This window comes from Rutidosis leptorrhynchoides, chromosome 9 (genome assembly GCF_046630445.1).
Source record: "Rutidosis leptorrhynchoides isolate AG116_Rl617_1_P2 chromosome 9, CSIRO_AGI_Rlap_v1, whole genome shotgun sequence".
Lineage (NCBI taxonomy): Eukaryota > Viridiplantae > Streptophyta > Magnoliopsida > Asterales > Asteraceae > Rutidosis > Rutidosis leptorrhynchoides.
The window spans coordinates 347480550-347497887 of record NC_092341.1 but is presented as its reverse complement, the minus strand read 5'-3'; the positions used below and the strand labels follow the sequence as shown (position 1 = coordinate 347497887).

Below are 17338 nucleotides of genomic sequence, written 5' to 3'. Positions count from 1 at the left end.
ACGCCAGTTTTTAGGACTAGCTGGTTACTACAGAAGGTTCATCCAAGACTTTTCCAGAATAGCAAAACCCTTGACTGCATTAACGCATAAAGGGAAGAAATTTGAATGGAATGATGAACAAGAGAAAGCGTTTCAGTTATTGAAGAAAAAGCTAACTACGGCACCTATATTGTCATTGCCTGAAGGGAATGATGATTTTGTGATTTATTGTGATGCATCAAAGCAAGGTCTCGGTTGTGTATTAATGCAACGAACGAAGGTGATTGCTTATGCGTCTAGACAATTGAAGATTCACGAACAAAATTATACGACGCATGATTTGGAATTAGGCGCGGTTGTTTTTGCATTAAAGACTTGGAGGCACTACTTATATGGGGTCAAAAGTATTATATATACCGACCACAAAAGTCTTCAACACATATTTAATCAGAAACAACTGAATATGAGGCAGCGTAGGTGGATTGAATTATTGAATGATTACGACTTTGAGATTCGTTACCACCCGGGGAAGGCAAATGTGGTAGCCGATGCCTTGAGCAGGAAGGACAGAGAACCAATTCGAGTAAAATCTATGAATATAATGATTCATAATAACATTACTACTCAAATAAAGGAGGCGCAACAAGGAGTTTTAAAAGAGGGAAATTTAAAGGATGAAATACCCAAAGGATCGGAGAAGCATCTTAATATTCGGGAAGACGGAACCCGGTATAGGGCTGAAAGGATTTGGGTACCAAAATTTGGAGATATGAGAGAAATGGTACTTAGAGAAGCTCATAAAACCAGATACTCAATACATCCTGGAACGGGGAAGATGTACAAGGATCTCAAGAAACATTTTTGGTGGCCGGGTATGAAAGCCGATGTTGCTAAATACGTAGGAGAATGTTTGACGTGTTCTAAGGTCAAAGCTGAGCATCAGAAACCATCAGGTCTACTTCAACAACCCGAAATCCCGGAATGGAAATGGGAAAACATTACCATGGATTTCATCACTAAATTGCCAAGGACTGCAAGTGGTTTTGATACTATTTGGGTAATAGTTGACCGTCTCACCAAATCAGCACACTTCTTGCCAATAAGAGAAGATGACAAGATGGAGAAGTTAGCACGACTGTATTTGAAGGAAGTCATCTCCAGACATGGAATACCAATCTCTATTATCTCTGATAGGGATGGCAGATTTATTTCAAGATTCTGGCAGACATTACAGCAAGCATTAGGAACTCGTCTAGACATGAGTACTGCCTATCATCCACAAACTGATGGGCAAAGCGAAAGGACGATACAAACGCTTGAAGACATGCTACGAGCATGTGTTATTGATTTCGGAAACAGTTGGGATCGACATCTACCGTTAGCAGAATTTTCCTACAACAACAGCTACCATTCAAGCATTGAGATGGCGCCGTTTGAAGCACTTTATGGTAGAAAGTGCAGGTCTCCAATTTGTTGGAGTGAAGTGGGGGATAGACAGATTACGGGTCCGGAGATTATACAAGAAACTACCGAGAAGATCATCCAAATTCAACAACGGTTGAAAACCGCCCAAAGTCGACAAAAGAGCTACGCTGACATTAAAAGAAAAGATATAGAATTTGAAATTGGAGAGATGGTCATGCTTAAAGTTTCACCTTGGAAAGGCGTTGTTCGATTTGGTAAACGAGGGAAATTAAATCCAAGGTATATTGGACCATTCAAGATTATTGATCGTGTCGGACCAGTAGCTTACCGACTTGAGTTACCTCAACAACTCGCGGCTGTAAATAACACTTTCCACGTCTCGAATTTGAAGAAATGTTTTGCTAAAGAAGATCTCACTATTCCGTTAGATGAAATCCAAATCAACGAAAAACTCCAATTCATCGAAGAACCCGTCGAAATAATGGATCGTGAGGTTAAAAGACTTAAGCAAAACAAGATACCAATTGTTAAGGTTCGATGGAATGCTCGTAGAGGACCCGAGTTCACCTGGGAGTGTGAAGATCAGATGAAGAAGAAATACCCGCATCTATTTCCAGAAGATTCGTCAACACCTTCAACAGCTTAAAATTTCGGGACGAAATTTATTTAACGGGTAGGTACTGTAGTGACCCGAACTTTTCCATGTTTATATATATTAATTGAGATTGATGTTTACATGATTAAATGTTTCCAACATGTTAAGCAATCAAACTTGTTAAGACTTGATTAATTGAAATAGGTTTCATATAGACAATTGACCACCCAAGTTGACCGGTGATTCACGAACGTTAAAACTTGTAAAAAACTATATGATGACATATATATGGTTATATATATAGTTAACATGATATTATGATAAGTAAACATATCATTAATTATATTAACAATGAACTACATATGTAAAAACAAGACTACTAACTTAATGATTTTGAAACGAGACATATATGTAACGTTTATCGTTGTAACGACATTTAATGTATATATATCATATTAAGAGATATTCGTACATCATAATATCATGATAATATAATAATTTAAAATCTCTTTTGTTATTATAAACATTGGGTTAACAACATTTAACAAGATCGTTAACCTAAAGGTTTCAAAACAACACTTACATGTAACGACTAACGATGACTTAACGACTCAGTTAAAATGTATATACATGTAGTGTTTTAATATGTATTTATACACTTTTGAAAGACTTCAATACACTTATCAAAATACTTCTACTTAACAAAAATTCTTACAATTACATTCTCGTTCAGTTTCATCAACAATTCTACTCGTATGCACCCGTATTCGTACTCGTACAATACACAGCTTTTAGATGTATGTACTATTGGTATATACACTCCAATGATCAGCTCTTAGCAGCCCATGTGAGTCACCTAACACATGTGGGAACCATCATTTGGCAACTAGCATGAAATATCTCATAAGATTACAAAAATATGAGTAATCATTCATGACTTATTTACATGAAAACAAAATTACATATCCTTTATATCTAATCCATACACCAACGACCAAAAACACCTACAAACACTTTCATTCTTCAATTTTCTTCATCTAATTGAACTCTCTCAAGTTCTATCTTCAAGTTCTAAGTGTTCTTCATAAATTCCAAAAGTTCTAGTTTCATAAAATCAAGAATACTTTCAAGTTTGCTAGCTCACTTCCAATCTTGTAAGGTGATCATCCAACCTCAAGAAATCTTTGTTTCTTACAGTAGGTTATCATTCTAATACAAGGTAATAATCATATTCAAACTTTGGTTCAATTTCTATAACTATAACAATCTTATTTCAAGTGATGATCTTACTTGAACTTGTTTTCGTGTCATGATTTTGCTTCAAGAACTTTGAGCCATCCAAGGATCCATTGAAGCTAGATCCATTTTTCTCTTTTCCAGTAGGTTCATCCAAGGAACTTAAGGTAGTAATGATGTTCATAACATCATTCGATTCATACATATAAAGCTATCTTATTCGAAGGTTTAAACTTGTAATCACTAGAACATAGTTTAGTTAATTCTAAACTTGTTCGCAAACAAAAGTTAATCCTTCTAACTTGACTTTTAAAATCAACTAAACACATGTTCTATATCTATATGATATGCTAACTTAATGATTTAAAACCTGGAAACACGAAAAACACCGTAAAACCGGATTTACGCCGTCGTAGTAACACCGCGGGCTGTTTTGGGTTAGTTAATTAAAAACTATGATAAACTTTGATTTAAAAAGTTGTTATTCTGAGAAAATGATTTTTATTATGAACATGAAACTATATCCAAAAATTATGGTTAAACTCAAAGTGGAAGTATGTTTTCTAAAATGGTCATCTAGACGTCGTTCTTTCGACTGAAATGACTACCTTTACAAAAACGACTTGTAACTTATTTTTCCGACTAGAAACCTATACTTTTTTTGTTTAGATTCATAAAATAGAGTTCAATATGAAACCATAGCAATTTGATTCACTCAAAACGGATTTAAAATGAAGAAGTTATGGGTAAAACAAGATTGGATAATTTTTCTCATTTTAGCTACGTGAAAATTGGTAACAAATCTATTCCAACCATAACTTAATCAACTTGTATTATATATTATGTAATCTTGAGATACCATAGACACGTATACAATGTTTCGACCTATCATGTCGACACATCTATATATATTTCGGAACAACCATAGACACTCTATATGTGAATGTTGGAGTTAGCTATACAGGGTTGAGGTTGATTCCAAAATATATATAGTTTGAGTTGTGATCAATACTGAGATATGTATACACTGGGTCGTGGATTGATTCAAGATAATATTTATCGATTTATTTCTGTACATCTAACTGTGGACAACTAGTTGTAGGTTACTAACGAGGACAGCTGACTTAATAAACTTAAAACATCAAAATATATTAAAAGTGTTGTAAATATATTTTGAACATACTTTGATATATATGTATATATTGTTATAGGTTCGTGAATCAACCAGTGGCCAAGTCTTACTTCCCGACGAAGTAAAAATCTGTGAAAGTGAGTTATAGTCCCACTTTTAAAATCTAATATTTTTGGGATGAGAATACATGCAGGTTTTATAAATGATTTACAAAATAGACACAAGTACGTGAAACTACATTCTATGGTTGAATTATCGAAATCGAATATGCCCCTTTTTATTAAGTCTGGTAATCTAAGAATTAGGGAACAGACACCCTAATTGACGCGAATCCTAAAGATAGATCTATTGGGCCTAACAAACCCCATCCAAAGTACCGGATGCTTTAGTACTTCGAAATTTATATCATATCCGAAGGGTGTCCCGGAATGATGGGGATATTCTTATATATGCATCTTGTTATTGTCGGTTACCAGGTGTTCACCATATGAATGATTTTTATCTCTATGTATGGGATGTGTATTGAAATATGAAATCTTGTGGTCTATTGTTACGATTTGATATATATAGGTTAAACCTATAACTCACCAACATTTTTGTTGACGTTTTAAGCATGTTTATTCTCAGGTGATTATTAAGAGCTTCCGCTGTCGCATACTTAAATAAGGACAAGATTTGGAGTCCATGCTTGTATGATATTGTGTAAAAACTGCATTCAAGAAACTTATTTTGTTGTAACATATTTGTATTGTAAACCATTATGTAATGGTCGTGTGTAAACAGGATATTTTAGATTATCATTATTTGATAATCTACGTAAAGCTTTTTAAACCTTTATTGATGAAATAAAGGTTATGGTTTGTTTAAAAATGAATGCAGTCTTTGAAAAACGTCTCATATAGAGGTCAAAACCTCGCAACGAAATCAATTAATATGGAACGTTTTTAATCAATAAGAACGGGACATTTCAAGGCACCCGAATCTAAAACCCAAGATTCGTCAAGAACATCTTCTTGGCGCAATAACGCATCTTCAATCACCATATTCGTTGAACTTCAATCACCATATTCGTTGAACTCCCACCCGACATTAAACTCGGGCACTTAGACTTATAGTGACCGACTTGTTGACAATTCCAACACACTACACTCTTGCTCTTTGATGGACTTCGCAACTTAGCTTTTCCCCGACCAACACTTAGAACCGAACCCGAACTCCTATTCGAATCTTTCCTACGAATATCTTCGCTAAGAATCAAATCACGAATTCCTTCAAAAGTGAGTTTAGTAGTTCCGGATGAACTACTAACCGCCGTCACTAAACCGGACCAACTATCGGGCAATGAAGATAGTAAAAACAACGCCTCTAGCTCATCATCAAATTTAATATCAACCGATTTGGTTAAAATCAAATTAAATTCGCTCACATGATCCGACGCCGAGGATCCCTCCATCATCCTAGCGTTCACCAATTGCCTAACTAGGAAAACCTTGTTCAAAGCGGATGGCTTTTCATACATGTTAGATAAAGTCGCAATCAATCCCGCCGTTGTGGTTTCACCCACAATGTTGTAAGCGACGTTTTTGGCCAGAGAAAGTCGAACAACCCCTAGGGCTTGCCTATCTAACAACTCCCACTCGCCTTGATCCATTCCCTCCGGCTTAATACCCTTCAAGGGTTGGTAAAGCTTCTTTTGATATAGCATATCTTCCATTTACATCTTTCAAAAACTAAAGTCGGTTCCATCAAACCGATCGATCTTCACATCACTCTTTTCCGCCATTGTTCCCGAAAACTCGTAAACCCGAGAGCTCTGATACCACTTGTTAGGAAACCCGACTAGGTGAGCCCAAACAAGACAAGATAACCCCAAGTTATCTAACCCACTTCCAATAAACGAAAAATATAGTGATGAAAGGACCCGTCCTAATCCACCTGGACGAAGTCATCAACATTTGGTCCCATTGCGATGATCGGCTCCAAGTAATGTCCTTATATTGAGCAAATGCACAGCGAAAGACTTAATTCGTACCTGAGAATAAACATGCTTTAAAGTTTCAACGAAAAGGTTGGTGAGTTCATAGGTTTATCATAACAATCATTTCAATATGTTAATAGACCACAAGATTTCATAATCATAAACATAATACACTCGCAAGTGTATGTAAAGCATTCTAAGTGGTTGAGCACTTGGTAACCATACTTAACATTTAATCAACGTCGCATATTCCCTTTATTATGAAATCTCACTACACCGTACCAAGTGTAGTCACCAAAACGAAGTACTGTGCAACCGTTGAATACTGGTCGTCCAGTCCGGTTGGGGTTGTCAGGCCCGATAGATCTATCTACAGGATTCGCGTTTACAATACCGCATGTAAATGGTAGTTACCAAGCTATTATGGAAAAATATGCAAAGTGGTACAACTCAACGTAGAATATGTTTTTAGTACTTGTGTCTATTTTGTAAACATTTATAAAAGCAGCGCATGTATTCTCAGTCCAAAAATATATATTGCAAAAGCAATTAAAAAGGGAGCAAATGAAACTCACTTTTGCCTTGAAGGTATTTAATTCGACTTGGTCTCCGATAGATATCACGAACCTAACCATATATATAATATATCAACATATTTTCTTTTTAAGTAATCGTTACACACACACACACACACACACACACATATATATATAGATATATATATATATATATATATATATATATATATATATATATATATATATATATATATATATATATATATATATACTTTTAATACTTTTAATATTTTTCTTAGTCCGTAGTTAGCAGTCCGATGTTAGTGGTCCACAATTAGTTGCTTAAATAAAATAAATAAAGACCCCATCGTATTCGTATTGATCAGAATTAATCTCGACCCATGGTACCATGTTGTCAAATGACGTGTTGCATACATAAAGTACCGTGTTGTCAAATGACGTGTTGCGTACAATCATGAGGTCTTATGATTAATCTTCTCGTGTTGTTTACGGGTGGTCCTGAAATATATAAAATCAAATCATAAGTAATTATATATAAAATATCATATTAATTAGAAAAGATATGATTAATTTACTTTTTCTCCAAATATTTTCGTAGCTAAACTAGCTTCGGATACCCAATCTTGTTTTAGTCGTAGTTTCTTCATTACAACTCCGTTTTTGTTGGTTTAACTTGCCACTTCCTTGGATCGAGTCAAATTTTAAGAATATGAACTGAAAATACCTTAGTTTATATTCAAAATTATAGGTTATAGGTCAAACTTTGGTGAAACTTATGAAAGTGATCATTTTCCATCATAAAAACAACATTTAATGATCATTTTTCTAAAAATACTTACACTTTGAGTTAAACCATGAAATTTTTATGTGTTAATATATTCATAAGAAATATCATTTTTCCAGAACATGAACTTCTAATTCAAAGTTCAAGATGGTTTTTAATTATCCAACCCAAAACAGCCCCCGGTTGCACTCCGACGACGTAGATTCAGTTTTTAAGATGTTCTTTGTAAAACCAAGTTATATCTTGTTAGGTTAGCATATCATTATGATATATTACAGGTCTTGAAGTGTTTTAAAAGTCAAGTTAGAAGGATCTATTTAGTTTGCGAACAAGTTTGAAATCATTCAAACTATGTTCTTGTTGTTAAAATTTTATACCACAAAATAAGATAGCTATATGAATATGAATTGAATAAGATTATGAACAAGGTTACTACCTCAAGTTACTTGGACAAAGTTACTGCAAAATATAAGAAATAATCTTGGAATCAAAGAGTGGTGGAGTTAGATCAAAAGGTTGAAAGTAAACTTCTTCAAATGGGTGGTTATTTTGATATGTTCTTGAAAGAGTTTTCTTATGGTGTTTAAGGCTTGTAATTGAAGCTAAATGATGGGGAAAATGCTTGGAGATGATCAAGTATGAAGTTAGGAGTATTTTGAGAGAGAAATGAGCGTGTAGGTATGAGAAAATGGAGTGAAAAAATGGTGTTCATTTATAAAAACGTTTTTAGTTTATAAAGAAAGAAAAGGATTCCTAATTTTGTTTTCTTACTAATAATTCATACTACTTGACAAATTCTAGTTACCTCATATCTAGGGCAGTAATAATATTGATTAGGATGTTGATTTGATGTGTATATACCAATAGTAAATACGTATAGAAGCTGGGTATGATACGGGTACATATACCCTAGATATACGTATAGAAATCTTGAGGAAACGGAACGAGAATTCAAATATAGCTATCTTTTGTGAATATACTTATATTGTTTTATGTATTTAAGTCCTTAAAAAGTGATTAAATACATTATATATATGATACATATATAAGCATTATAGATTATAAGTATATATATCAAAGATTGTTACGTATAGTTATCGTTTTGAAAACTTAAGTTAGTAGTTTCAAAATATACTTATAACTCATTGTCATTAGTACACAATGAGATGTTAAACCATCCTTAGATCATGTTAAATATATATAAATACATATATATACACAAACGTATAATTATCGTATGTTATATAGTTCGTGATATCATCGGTCATATTGGACGGTCAAACGTTGTGTAAAACTCTTTTCAAAAACACAAGTCTCAACAATTTGGATTGCTTATCATGTTGGTATGGTTTAATTTATGTAAATATTAATCTCATAAGTATAATTTGGTCGGAAAATTCCGGGTCATTACAAGTGATAATCGTAAAACTTGCAAGAATGATAAATAACACGGGAATTTAACGTGGTTATATGCAATCACAAGTGATTGCTTTAGTCCACGGCCAACTAAAGAGTATTCTATTTGTATTAATTTCGTGGTGGTAAGTTTACAATGAGTTACAATGAGGCCTATTTATAGGAAACCAAGAACACACTTGTGTTCTTCAACTTGATCTTCAAGATCACTTAAAGGAATCAACATGGACAACTTGCAAGCCTTTACACCCATACAATGGCATGATCATAGCCACCTTTGATGGTGTAAAGCAGCCTAACATGCACCTAAAGTGCAACTTGAGTCAATCAAGATCGGATCTCATGTGCAAAAGTTGATCCACTTGCTGCCAGCAGGAGATGCGCCGCATCTCCCCACGATGCGCCGCATCGAGCACCCTTGACACGCCATATTCCTTTAACACGCCGCATCACAAACTTTCGGGCCAAAATGATGCATGGATGCGCCGCATCTCTTGAGTGATGCGCCGCATCACGCCCTGGAACTTCCTGAATTCAGGTTTCATGCAACTCGAAATCTGCAAAATCCGTGCAACACTTTAACTCACCTTTTGTGGCGACATTTCCAACTTTGTTTAAATGTCTCCACACCTCAACATTCGATCCTTATGGATGACATGATTTTCTTTAAACCAATTGAACACCAATAATGGTGGTATATATTGACCCTATAGGGAGGTTTTACCGGATTCGTTCACGGACCCTTACCCGGAACCACTACCCGAATGGATGTGTTCCCGGGTACTGTCGATCGGGTTCGGGTTTCCGCCCGAACGTGTGTGTTACATGCAAATGATGAGGGTCGTTGAAAGAAATGATCTACTGATGCCAAAAAAATCGCCGTTCAAAAACAAAAAATTCATCTTTTCCCACATACAGTTAATTACCTCGGTTGTGAATATAGGGAATTCTCATTTGGACAATGGGTTAAAGTGGATCTGGAAAAGACTGCCCCTTCGATATCGTTGAAAGCAGGTGGAGTATGGTACGGGTCATTGCATCTCATATATTTGACCAATTTTTTTCCATTTGTGTTGCACTCTGCTGTCCACCACCGGTGGAAGAAAGTGAAAGATGTTTTTGATTGGTCTGAAATTGGTCCTTTAAAGCTATAGCTCTATGTCGGTAAGTTTTCTGGATCTTAAGAACGTGACCCCTTCGAGTGCATACATGAGGACCCAAATCTTATACGACAAAAGCTTTCCTGTAGTCACAACAATTGCAACAGAATCAAAACAAAATATTATCATATAATATTCAAATGCGATATAAAACAGTTAACTTTTGAATAGACATTGGAGTATCCATGTAACTATATGGTGATGTTAAGTTCACTGTCAAGTGGCTGGCTAATTGAGATCCTTCTTAGTAGCATATCTGGATATACCATAAATACCTAAAAAGAATACCTACTAAATAAAAGAAAGGTATAGTAATAATTACTAATATACAAAAAAGTGGAGATTGCAAATAATGGAGATGATACATCTGCAAATCACATAATCAAGTTTATGTCAATATGTAGCCCATTATTCTCCACTCCCACTGTCAGTTGTAGTCAATTTAGAATTTAAACAACTTATACAATAAAACAATAAACAAATCATAGGTGCAATTATAAATTTTGGCATATTAATGGAGAAGAAAACAGGAACTCAAACCATATATCAGGCATGGGAATAGTCTTGTTGGTAAGCTTTGAAAGCTTGTGTACCTGCCTAATATCACCGGTAGCCATGTTTGATGGACTTGACTGTAAACATTGTAATTGAAATATTGTGGAGGTAAGTTTTCTGTGTGCATGAATATTAATCAAAATATGTGTTTGTGTTTTGTGCTATATTACTTCATTGTTATTAACCAATCTGATAATAGTAGATATCAGGATTTAAAAGGCCTGTTTGTAATTATATGTTGACTATAAGATTTACAAAAGAAAAGCAAACGTTTGATTGGATTATTGATTTGTCTAAAAACCATAAATCCTTGTTCCTCACGCATCTAAAATACGCAGAGAATCGATCCAACTTCAACTTCAACTTCAATGGACATATGCTGCAAAACCGAAGTTCCAAACTTCGGTTTAGGGTTTCGTCCGACAAAACAGGTAAATCCGAAGTTTGAAACTTCGGATTTGGCAAAATCAAAGTTTCAAACTTCTGTTTTACTATTTTTTTTTATTTTTAAAATCTTACTTTTTCTATTTTTGCAAACAATCTAATAAAAAATACTATTTAAAAAAAAATCTACACATTAAGATATATGCAATATAAAATGTATAATATGCAAAAAGTTATACCGTTTTGAAGGATTGAACATGCAAGTATGGTTATAGACAAACACGACTACTTATTCCAACCATGATTAAATGCACGTACTTCAGCATACCTAGCTATACACTTATATGTCCAATCTCGCCTTCTTCACCATGCAAAAGATACAAGAGTTGAATAATATCTTCCATATGTATATGTATTGTTACTTGTAGCCACCTGTTGCAAGCACTCCTGTATGAATTGGTGAAAAGGCAATCGAAGATGTAATGAATAAAAATCAGAATTATGCACTATACAAGTTCATACCATGGTATTTAACGAAATATTGTCAAATGGTAACCTTCACATGTAATAATAGTATAGTACATTCATAGTATTTAGCAAAGACATATATTCCTTCATGGTCTCTCCTTGCATTAATGTTGTTACATTAGTAGATCATAAATATCAATTAAAAACTTTTGTACATTCAACTTCATTTTCAAGAGATATTTTTGGAAAATACAATTCGATGGTTTTTGTGCATTAAAAATATACTTTGGATAAGTACTGAGCTCATCTTCCCATGTACATGTTTCCTCTTTTGCAAACTATTTGTGTATGTTTGACCATCTATAACCAGATTAACATATTTATAAGTAAATTGGTCAAATTTCAATTCTACTGTTAGATAGATAGATAATAATTTTTTTTTTTTTTAAAGGCAAGGTAATTTTATTGATATATAACAATGAGTACATCACGAGATGGGCTTGAAACCCCTAAAATATCACGAGAACTCGATAAAGGAAAAAAACGACCTAGTTAACGGGAGGGAGCAGAGATTGCAACCCAACCCATACAAAATTACAAGTAAATGCTTGGCTTTGTTAGCCAAGTGTTCCAATCTATCTTGACTTCCTTACATTTGCAAGAGATCCAATCGAACGAGATGGCTTGAATTTCACAAAGGGCCACCGGGGTGCTCCAGCTTTTATTTTGGAAAACCATATTGTTGCGATTCTTCCAAATAAGATAAGAAGTGACCCATGTGACCCCCTTGCCAAATTAACCCTATTTTTGCGCTATCACGAAGGAGTTCCACTAAAGATAACGTTGAGAGACCTCCACGATTCCACCATTTGAACACACGACACCAAATGTCTTGAGCAAGTCGGCAAGAGATAATCGAGTGTTCAACCGATTCAAGGCCATCATCGCATACGGGGCATCTAACACTATGGAGATCGATTCCCCTATTGTCAAGCTCAAGCCTAACCGGTAGACGATTCAATAGTAGACGCCACACGAAAAGTTCAACCTTTTTTGGCACTAAACCGTTACGGCAAGTTGCTTCCCCATTGTTGTTGCTAATCCCAAGTATGTGAGCATCAATAATTGAGGATAATTTTTTTACCGTAAATAATCCATTCGATGCAAGTGACCACTTCCAACTATCTTTTTTATCACGAGACAATTTCACATCACGAAGGAGTTGTTTAAGATCATAGAACTCGTTGAGTGTACGGCCTGAAGGGTGTCTGACCCATTCCCAGGTGATGCGATCCTCCCCCAATCTGACCGAGGCACGAGCAGCATCAGTAGGTTGGTCCAGAACAGATTGTGGAGAAGTGAGACGAACTGAAGCATTATTCTGACCAGACGAGGTATGCTGGGTATTCGGAGACAGAGCCTGACGAGCAGAAACATTTTGAAGTGTAGAATTATCCAACCGAGCTTTGACTGACACTTTTTTGTTGACCTCCAACCTGTATAATCTTGGAAAGATATCTCGAAATTTATTGGAGCCGCACCAACAATCATCCCAAAAAGAAACGGATCCACCATCACCTATTACCTTCACAAAAGAGTTGTTGAAATGTATCTCCAAATCTTCAATATGTTTTCCTGCACGAATAATATTATCCCAAACACCAAGTGAAGTATGTTGAGGAGTATCAACATTCGTCACAAGGCTTCCATTAGTACCATACAAACTACGAATGACTTTAACCCATAGGGAATCGGTTTCGGTTTTAAACCTCCACCACCATTTCCCTAACAAGGCTAAATTTTTGCTTTTAAGACTCCCGATGTTAAGACCCCCCACCCCGTAAGGAGAGATGACTTTCTCCCATTTAACCCAAGACATTTTGTTCCCCGAAAGATCCCCACCCCAAAAGAAAACACGTCTCATACTCTCAAGTAATTTGGTGACACTCGATGGGGCACGGAAGAGCGAAAAGTAATACAACGGTAGACTACTTAGAACCGATTTAACGAGAACTAGACGGCCACCAAAAGATAGATAATATTTTATGTACACTCATATGCTATATCCACTCATGATCACATTAAGAATATCTGGTGTAACGTTTCTGATAGAATATATGCTACGGCTTTGTTGACATGAACAAAAACGATGGATGTCATAGACAAATTTCATGGTCATTTATAACTTTCACTTGCCCTGTTTATTTGATCGAAACATATAGAATAAAGTACCTTATACACGACACCCTCCTATACACGACATTTATAATAGTCAGAAAACACATAATATAATGTAAAAGTTTATATAGGATGTGAAGACTAAATACGAACATGACGTTGAAAACATAAAATGACTAACATGTTGAAAACAGAAACCATGCAATGGTAAGGTCTTGTTTATAAGAACTTCAACTCTATTGGATTGTATTTACTTTTTGACACCAACCACCATCTAATATCTTTCCTTTGGCCTTGTTCAATCTCAACTCCATGAAAACAACTTTGAGTTGTAACATTTTTAAAAATGATTTCAAAGCTATTGACGATGAATATCAAATATCCTAAGAAAGATGGTAGGATCTCTTAAAATTGGGAGGCACATTGCTTCACCTAGTTTTTAACATCATTGTCATTCGAGTAACTAAAATTTCAGTCAACCATAAAAGTTATGGAAAATAAAATCTCAAATGTGAGGACCATTTGCATTTCAGAAATTATATTTAAAAATCATTCATAGTGGTATATCTACAAAATTTAAGAGCAATTAGCCATAAAAATGATAAGAGGATTCCCAAATAGAATTGAAGCTTTGACATGTTTTGCGATAATAACATAACATACAATGGTTGGAACACCGATTACCTTACATAAATAGCATAATCACTACAACTTAAAGCTAATTAGTTTATATCAATGAGCATAAAAGTACTTCAGAAATTGAGATTGCAAAACAACGATGATTGTATAGTATTTAAAGACTCATCCATTAAAAATTACTCTTACGTTGAGATTACAAACAGAACAACTAATTCCATTAATTAAGTTTATTTTACATCTTATGTGCTTATTAAAACAGGACTCTAATATGGTTGCAAAATCACATTAGTATTTATAAATCATTCAATTAAATGGTAACGAATCAATACCTGGGAAGATGATGAAGAGAATGTAGGTTGCCATTTATTGTAGAAGATGAGGGAACTCAACCGATTAAGGGGCAACAAATACCGTAGCACTACTAACCACCTGCTAAATAAACCATATCCTAATTGAACAAGTTATTTAGAGTCACTTTAACAACCACATATACCTACATAGATAGACACACGACACGTTTGAAACAAGTGTTACAACCATGTTGGCACATCCCTGGTTCAATTTTGAAGTTATATAAACATAAAAGTAACAATTACTTGAAGCATCACGCGGGTCAGTTTCGTTCTTAAAGACTAGAAGTTACCAATTACATACCTTATCTCCGACAGCCGCGGCCGCCCCTATAACGTTCATTATCGCGACCGTCGTTAAACCTAGGCTTGTAGGAATGCCTAGGGTTTTAGATGCATCAAACAACTACACAATAAGTAAGTGCACTAGCATTTTCAAGATCCCTCAGGTCATAGGATCTCACAATATCTAGATCATCTCCAATCGGTTCTCCTCACGGAAGTAAGTATGGATCATAATGGTTAAACTCGTATAATTCATTAGATAAATCAGCCCAACCGTGTATTATTTCGTTGAACCACTCTCCTCAAATTTCTATGCTCGATGTTCCCTAGTCACAAAGCAATGTCACAAAAAAGTTTGAAACCAACGGAACCACGTTGATTCTATCACCACCACGATAACATTATAAAAACTATCTCAGGTTGCATCTGATGGGATATTTTCTTGATTAAAGATAGCTAAAGAATCCTATAAACTACTATACGAAAATTCCATCTAATTAAAGAAGTTTACAGGGCTCTTTAGCCTCATCCTTAAGTAAGAAGGTATCTCATCGAATGCAACCTGGACCAGTTTTTTTAATGTTATCGTAGTGGTGATGAAATCAACGTGGTTCCGTTGAATTCCGAATTTTTGTGTGACATTGTTTAGTGAAAAGAGAACATCAAGCATGGAAATCCAAGGAGCGGTTCAACGAAATAATACACAGTTGTGCTGATTTCTCTAACGACATATACGACTTAAGCCAATTTGATCCGTACTTACTTCCATAGGGAGAACCGATTGGAGATGATCTTGAGATCTCATGACCTGAGTAATCTCGAGAATGCTAGGGCATTAGGTATTGTGTGTTTGTTTGGTGGACCTAAAACCCTAGGTTTCCTTACAAGCCTACGGTTAACGATAGTCGCGGAGGCGGGCAACAGTCGCGGGGGCGACGGCGGAAGAAGCGGTCGCAGAGGCGGTTGTGGTCGCGGTCGTCACGGATAAGGCATGTAAGTGGTAACCTATCGTCTTTAAGAACGAAACTAGTCCTCATGATGCTTCAAGTAATTGGTACTTTATGATTTATATAACTTGACAATTGAATAAGGAATGTATTCATCGTGAGGCAGTAAAACGATAACACCCGTTTCGAACGTGTCACGTGTGTATCTATATATGTAGGCATATGTGGCTGTTAAAGTGACTCTAACTTCATCTGTTAGGATATGATTTATTTAGTTGTTAAAAATAGATGATTAGAAGTGCTACAATACTTTTGCCCCTTTGATGTGCTTGTACTTCAGTGTGGTGGACGGCGGTGGTGCATCATTTAGTTGATGATGGCTACCAATGGTAGCTAGCTGTGCTGTTCGGATTCTTCTACTTTTGCTACTCTTTTCAGCAATTTCCGTTGGTCTCGAACCTCTTCGCTTTGATGGTATATTGGGTGCCCCACCCTGTTGGTGAAGGCCACCGCAAGCTGTCCCTTCGGGTCGGAGTTTTTAACCACTACCAGCCTTGTTGGAGGTCTTCCGCCTCGTTGGTTGTGGCCTCGCGCGGTGGCAGTGCAGGCATTACTGGCCGACTTTTTCGATGACATATCATGGTTTTTTACTCACTGGTAGTGCAGGTATTACTGGCCGACTTTTTTGATGACATATCATGGTTTTTTACTCATTGGGTAGCAGTAGCGGTGGTATGCAGGATTGATCCACTGCGGCTTTTGGCGTTCTCCCGAAGGAGCTGTGTTTTGTCGGGATGATTTAGTTTACTAGGTTTGTTAGAACAGGGAATAACGTGACGTTTTCGGTCCTTGTTTGTTTCTTTTTATCTAGTTTAGTTTATTCGATTGTTAGATTATTTTTATTTATGTGTGTTCATGTTTAGTTTCTTAGTAAACGATTTTTTCCACCCTGTTGGTGGGACCTTTTGTTGGGTTACTTTTGTTACGCCACTTAGTTGGCTCGTTTTGGATGTCCTTACGTATTGGTGGTACTTGTTTGATCTTAAGATCCGCTAATGTTATCAGGTTTTTTTACATGAAAAAAATAATTGTCTTTGCTTCTAATTTAACAAACATACACTTGCTAACCAACTAATAACCAGTGATTAATAATGCAAAATAAGTATTTAACAAAACTGAGCATTTTTAGTGAAATAAACATAATAGTGGAGGCGTAGTAGTAGTTAATTACCTCGGTAGTTAGGACACACGATCAAGGTACCGAGCAGGACCACAGAACAAAGATACA

At 35.6% G+C, this 17338-nt stretch overlaps 1 protein-coding gene across 1 annotated transcript; it reads right to left on the bottom strand.

The window, feature by feature from the left end:
* Positions 1-12153: 12153 nt before the first annotated feature.
* Positions 12154-16644, bottom strand: LOC139866702 (uncharacterized). Its single transcript, XM_071854996.1, has 2 exons — positions 14798-16644; positions 12154-13286 (listed from the first exon to the last, which is right to left on the bottom strand). The coding sequence occupies exons 1-2, from the start codon at positions 14829-14831 to the stop codon at positions 12373-12375; spliced, it is 948 nt and encodes a 315-aa protein (XP_071711097.1). The 5' UTR covers positions 14832-16644; the 3' UTR covers positions 12154-12372.
* Between the last annotated feature and the right edge of the window lie 694 nt (positions 16645-17338).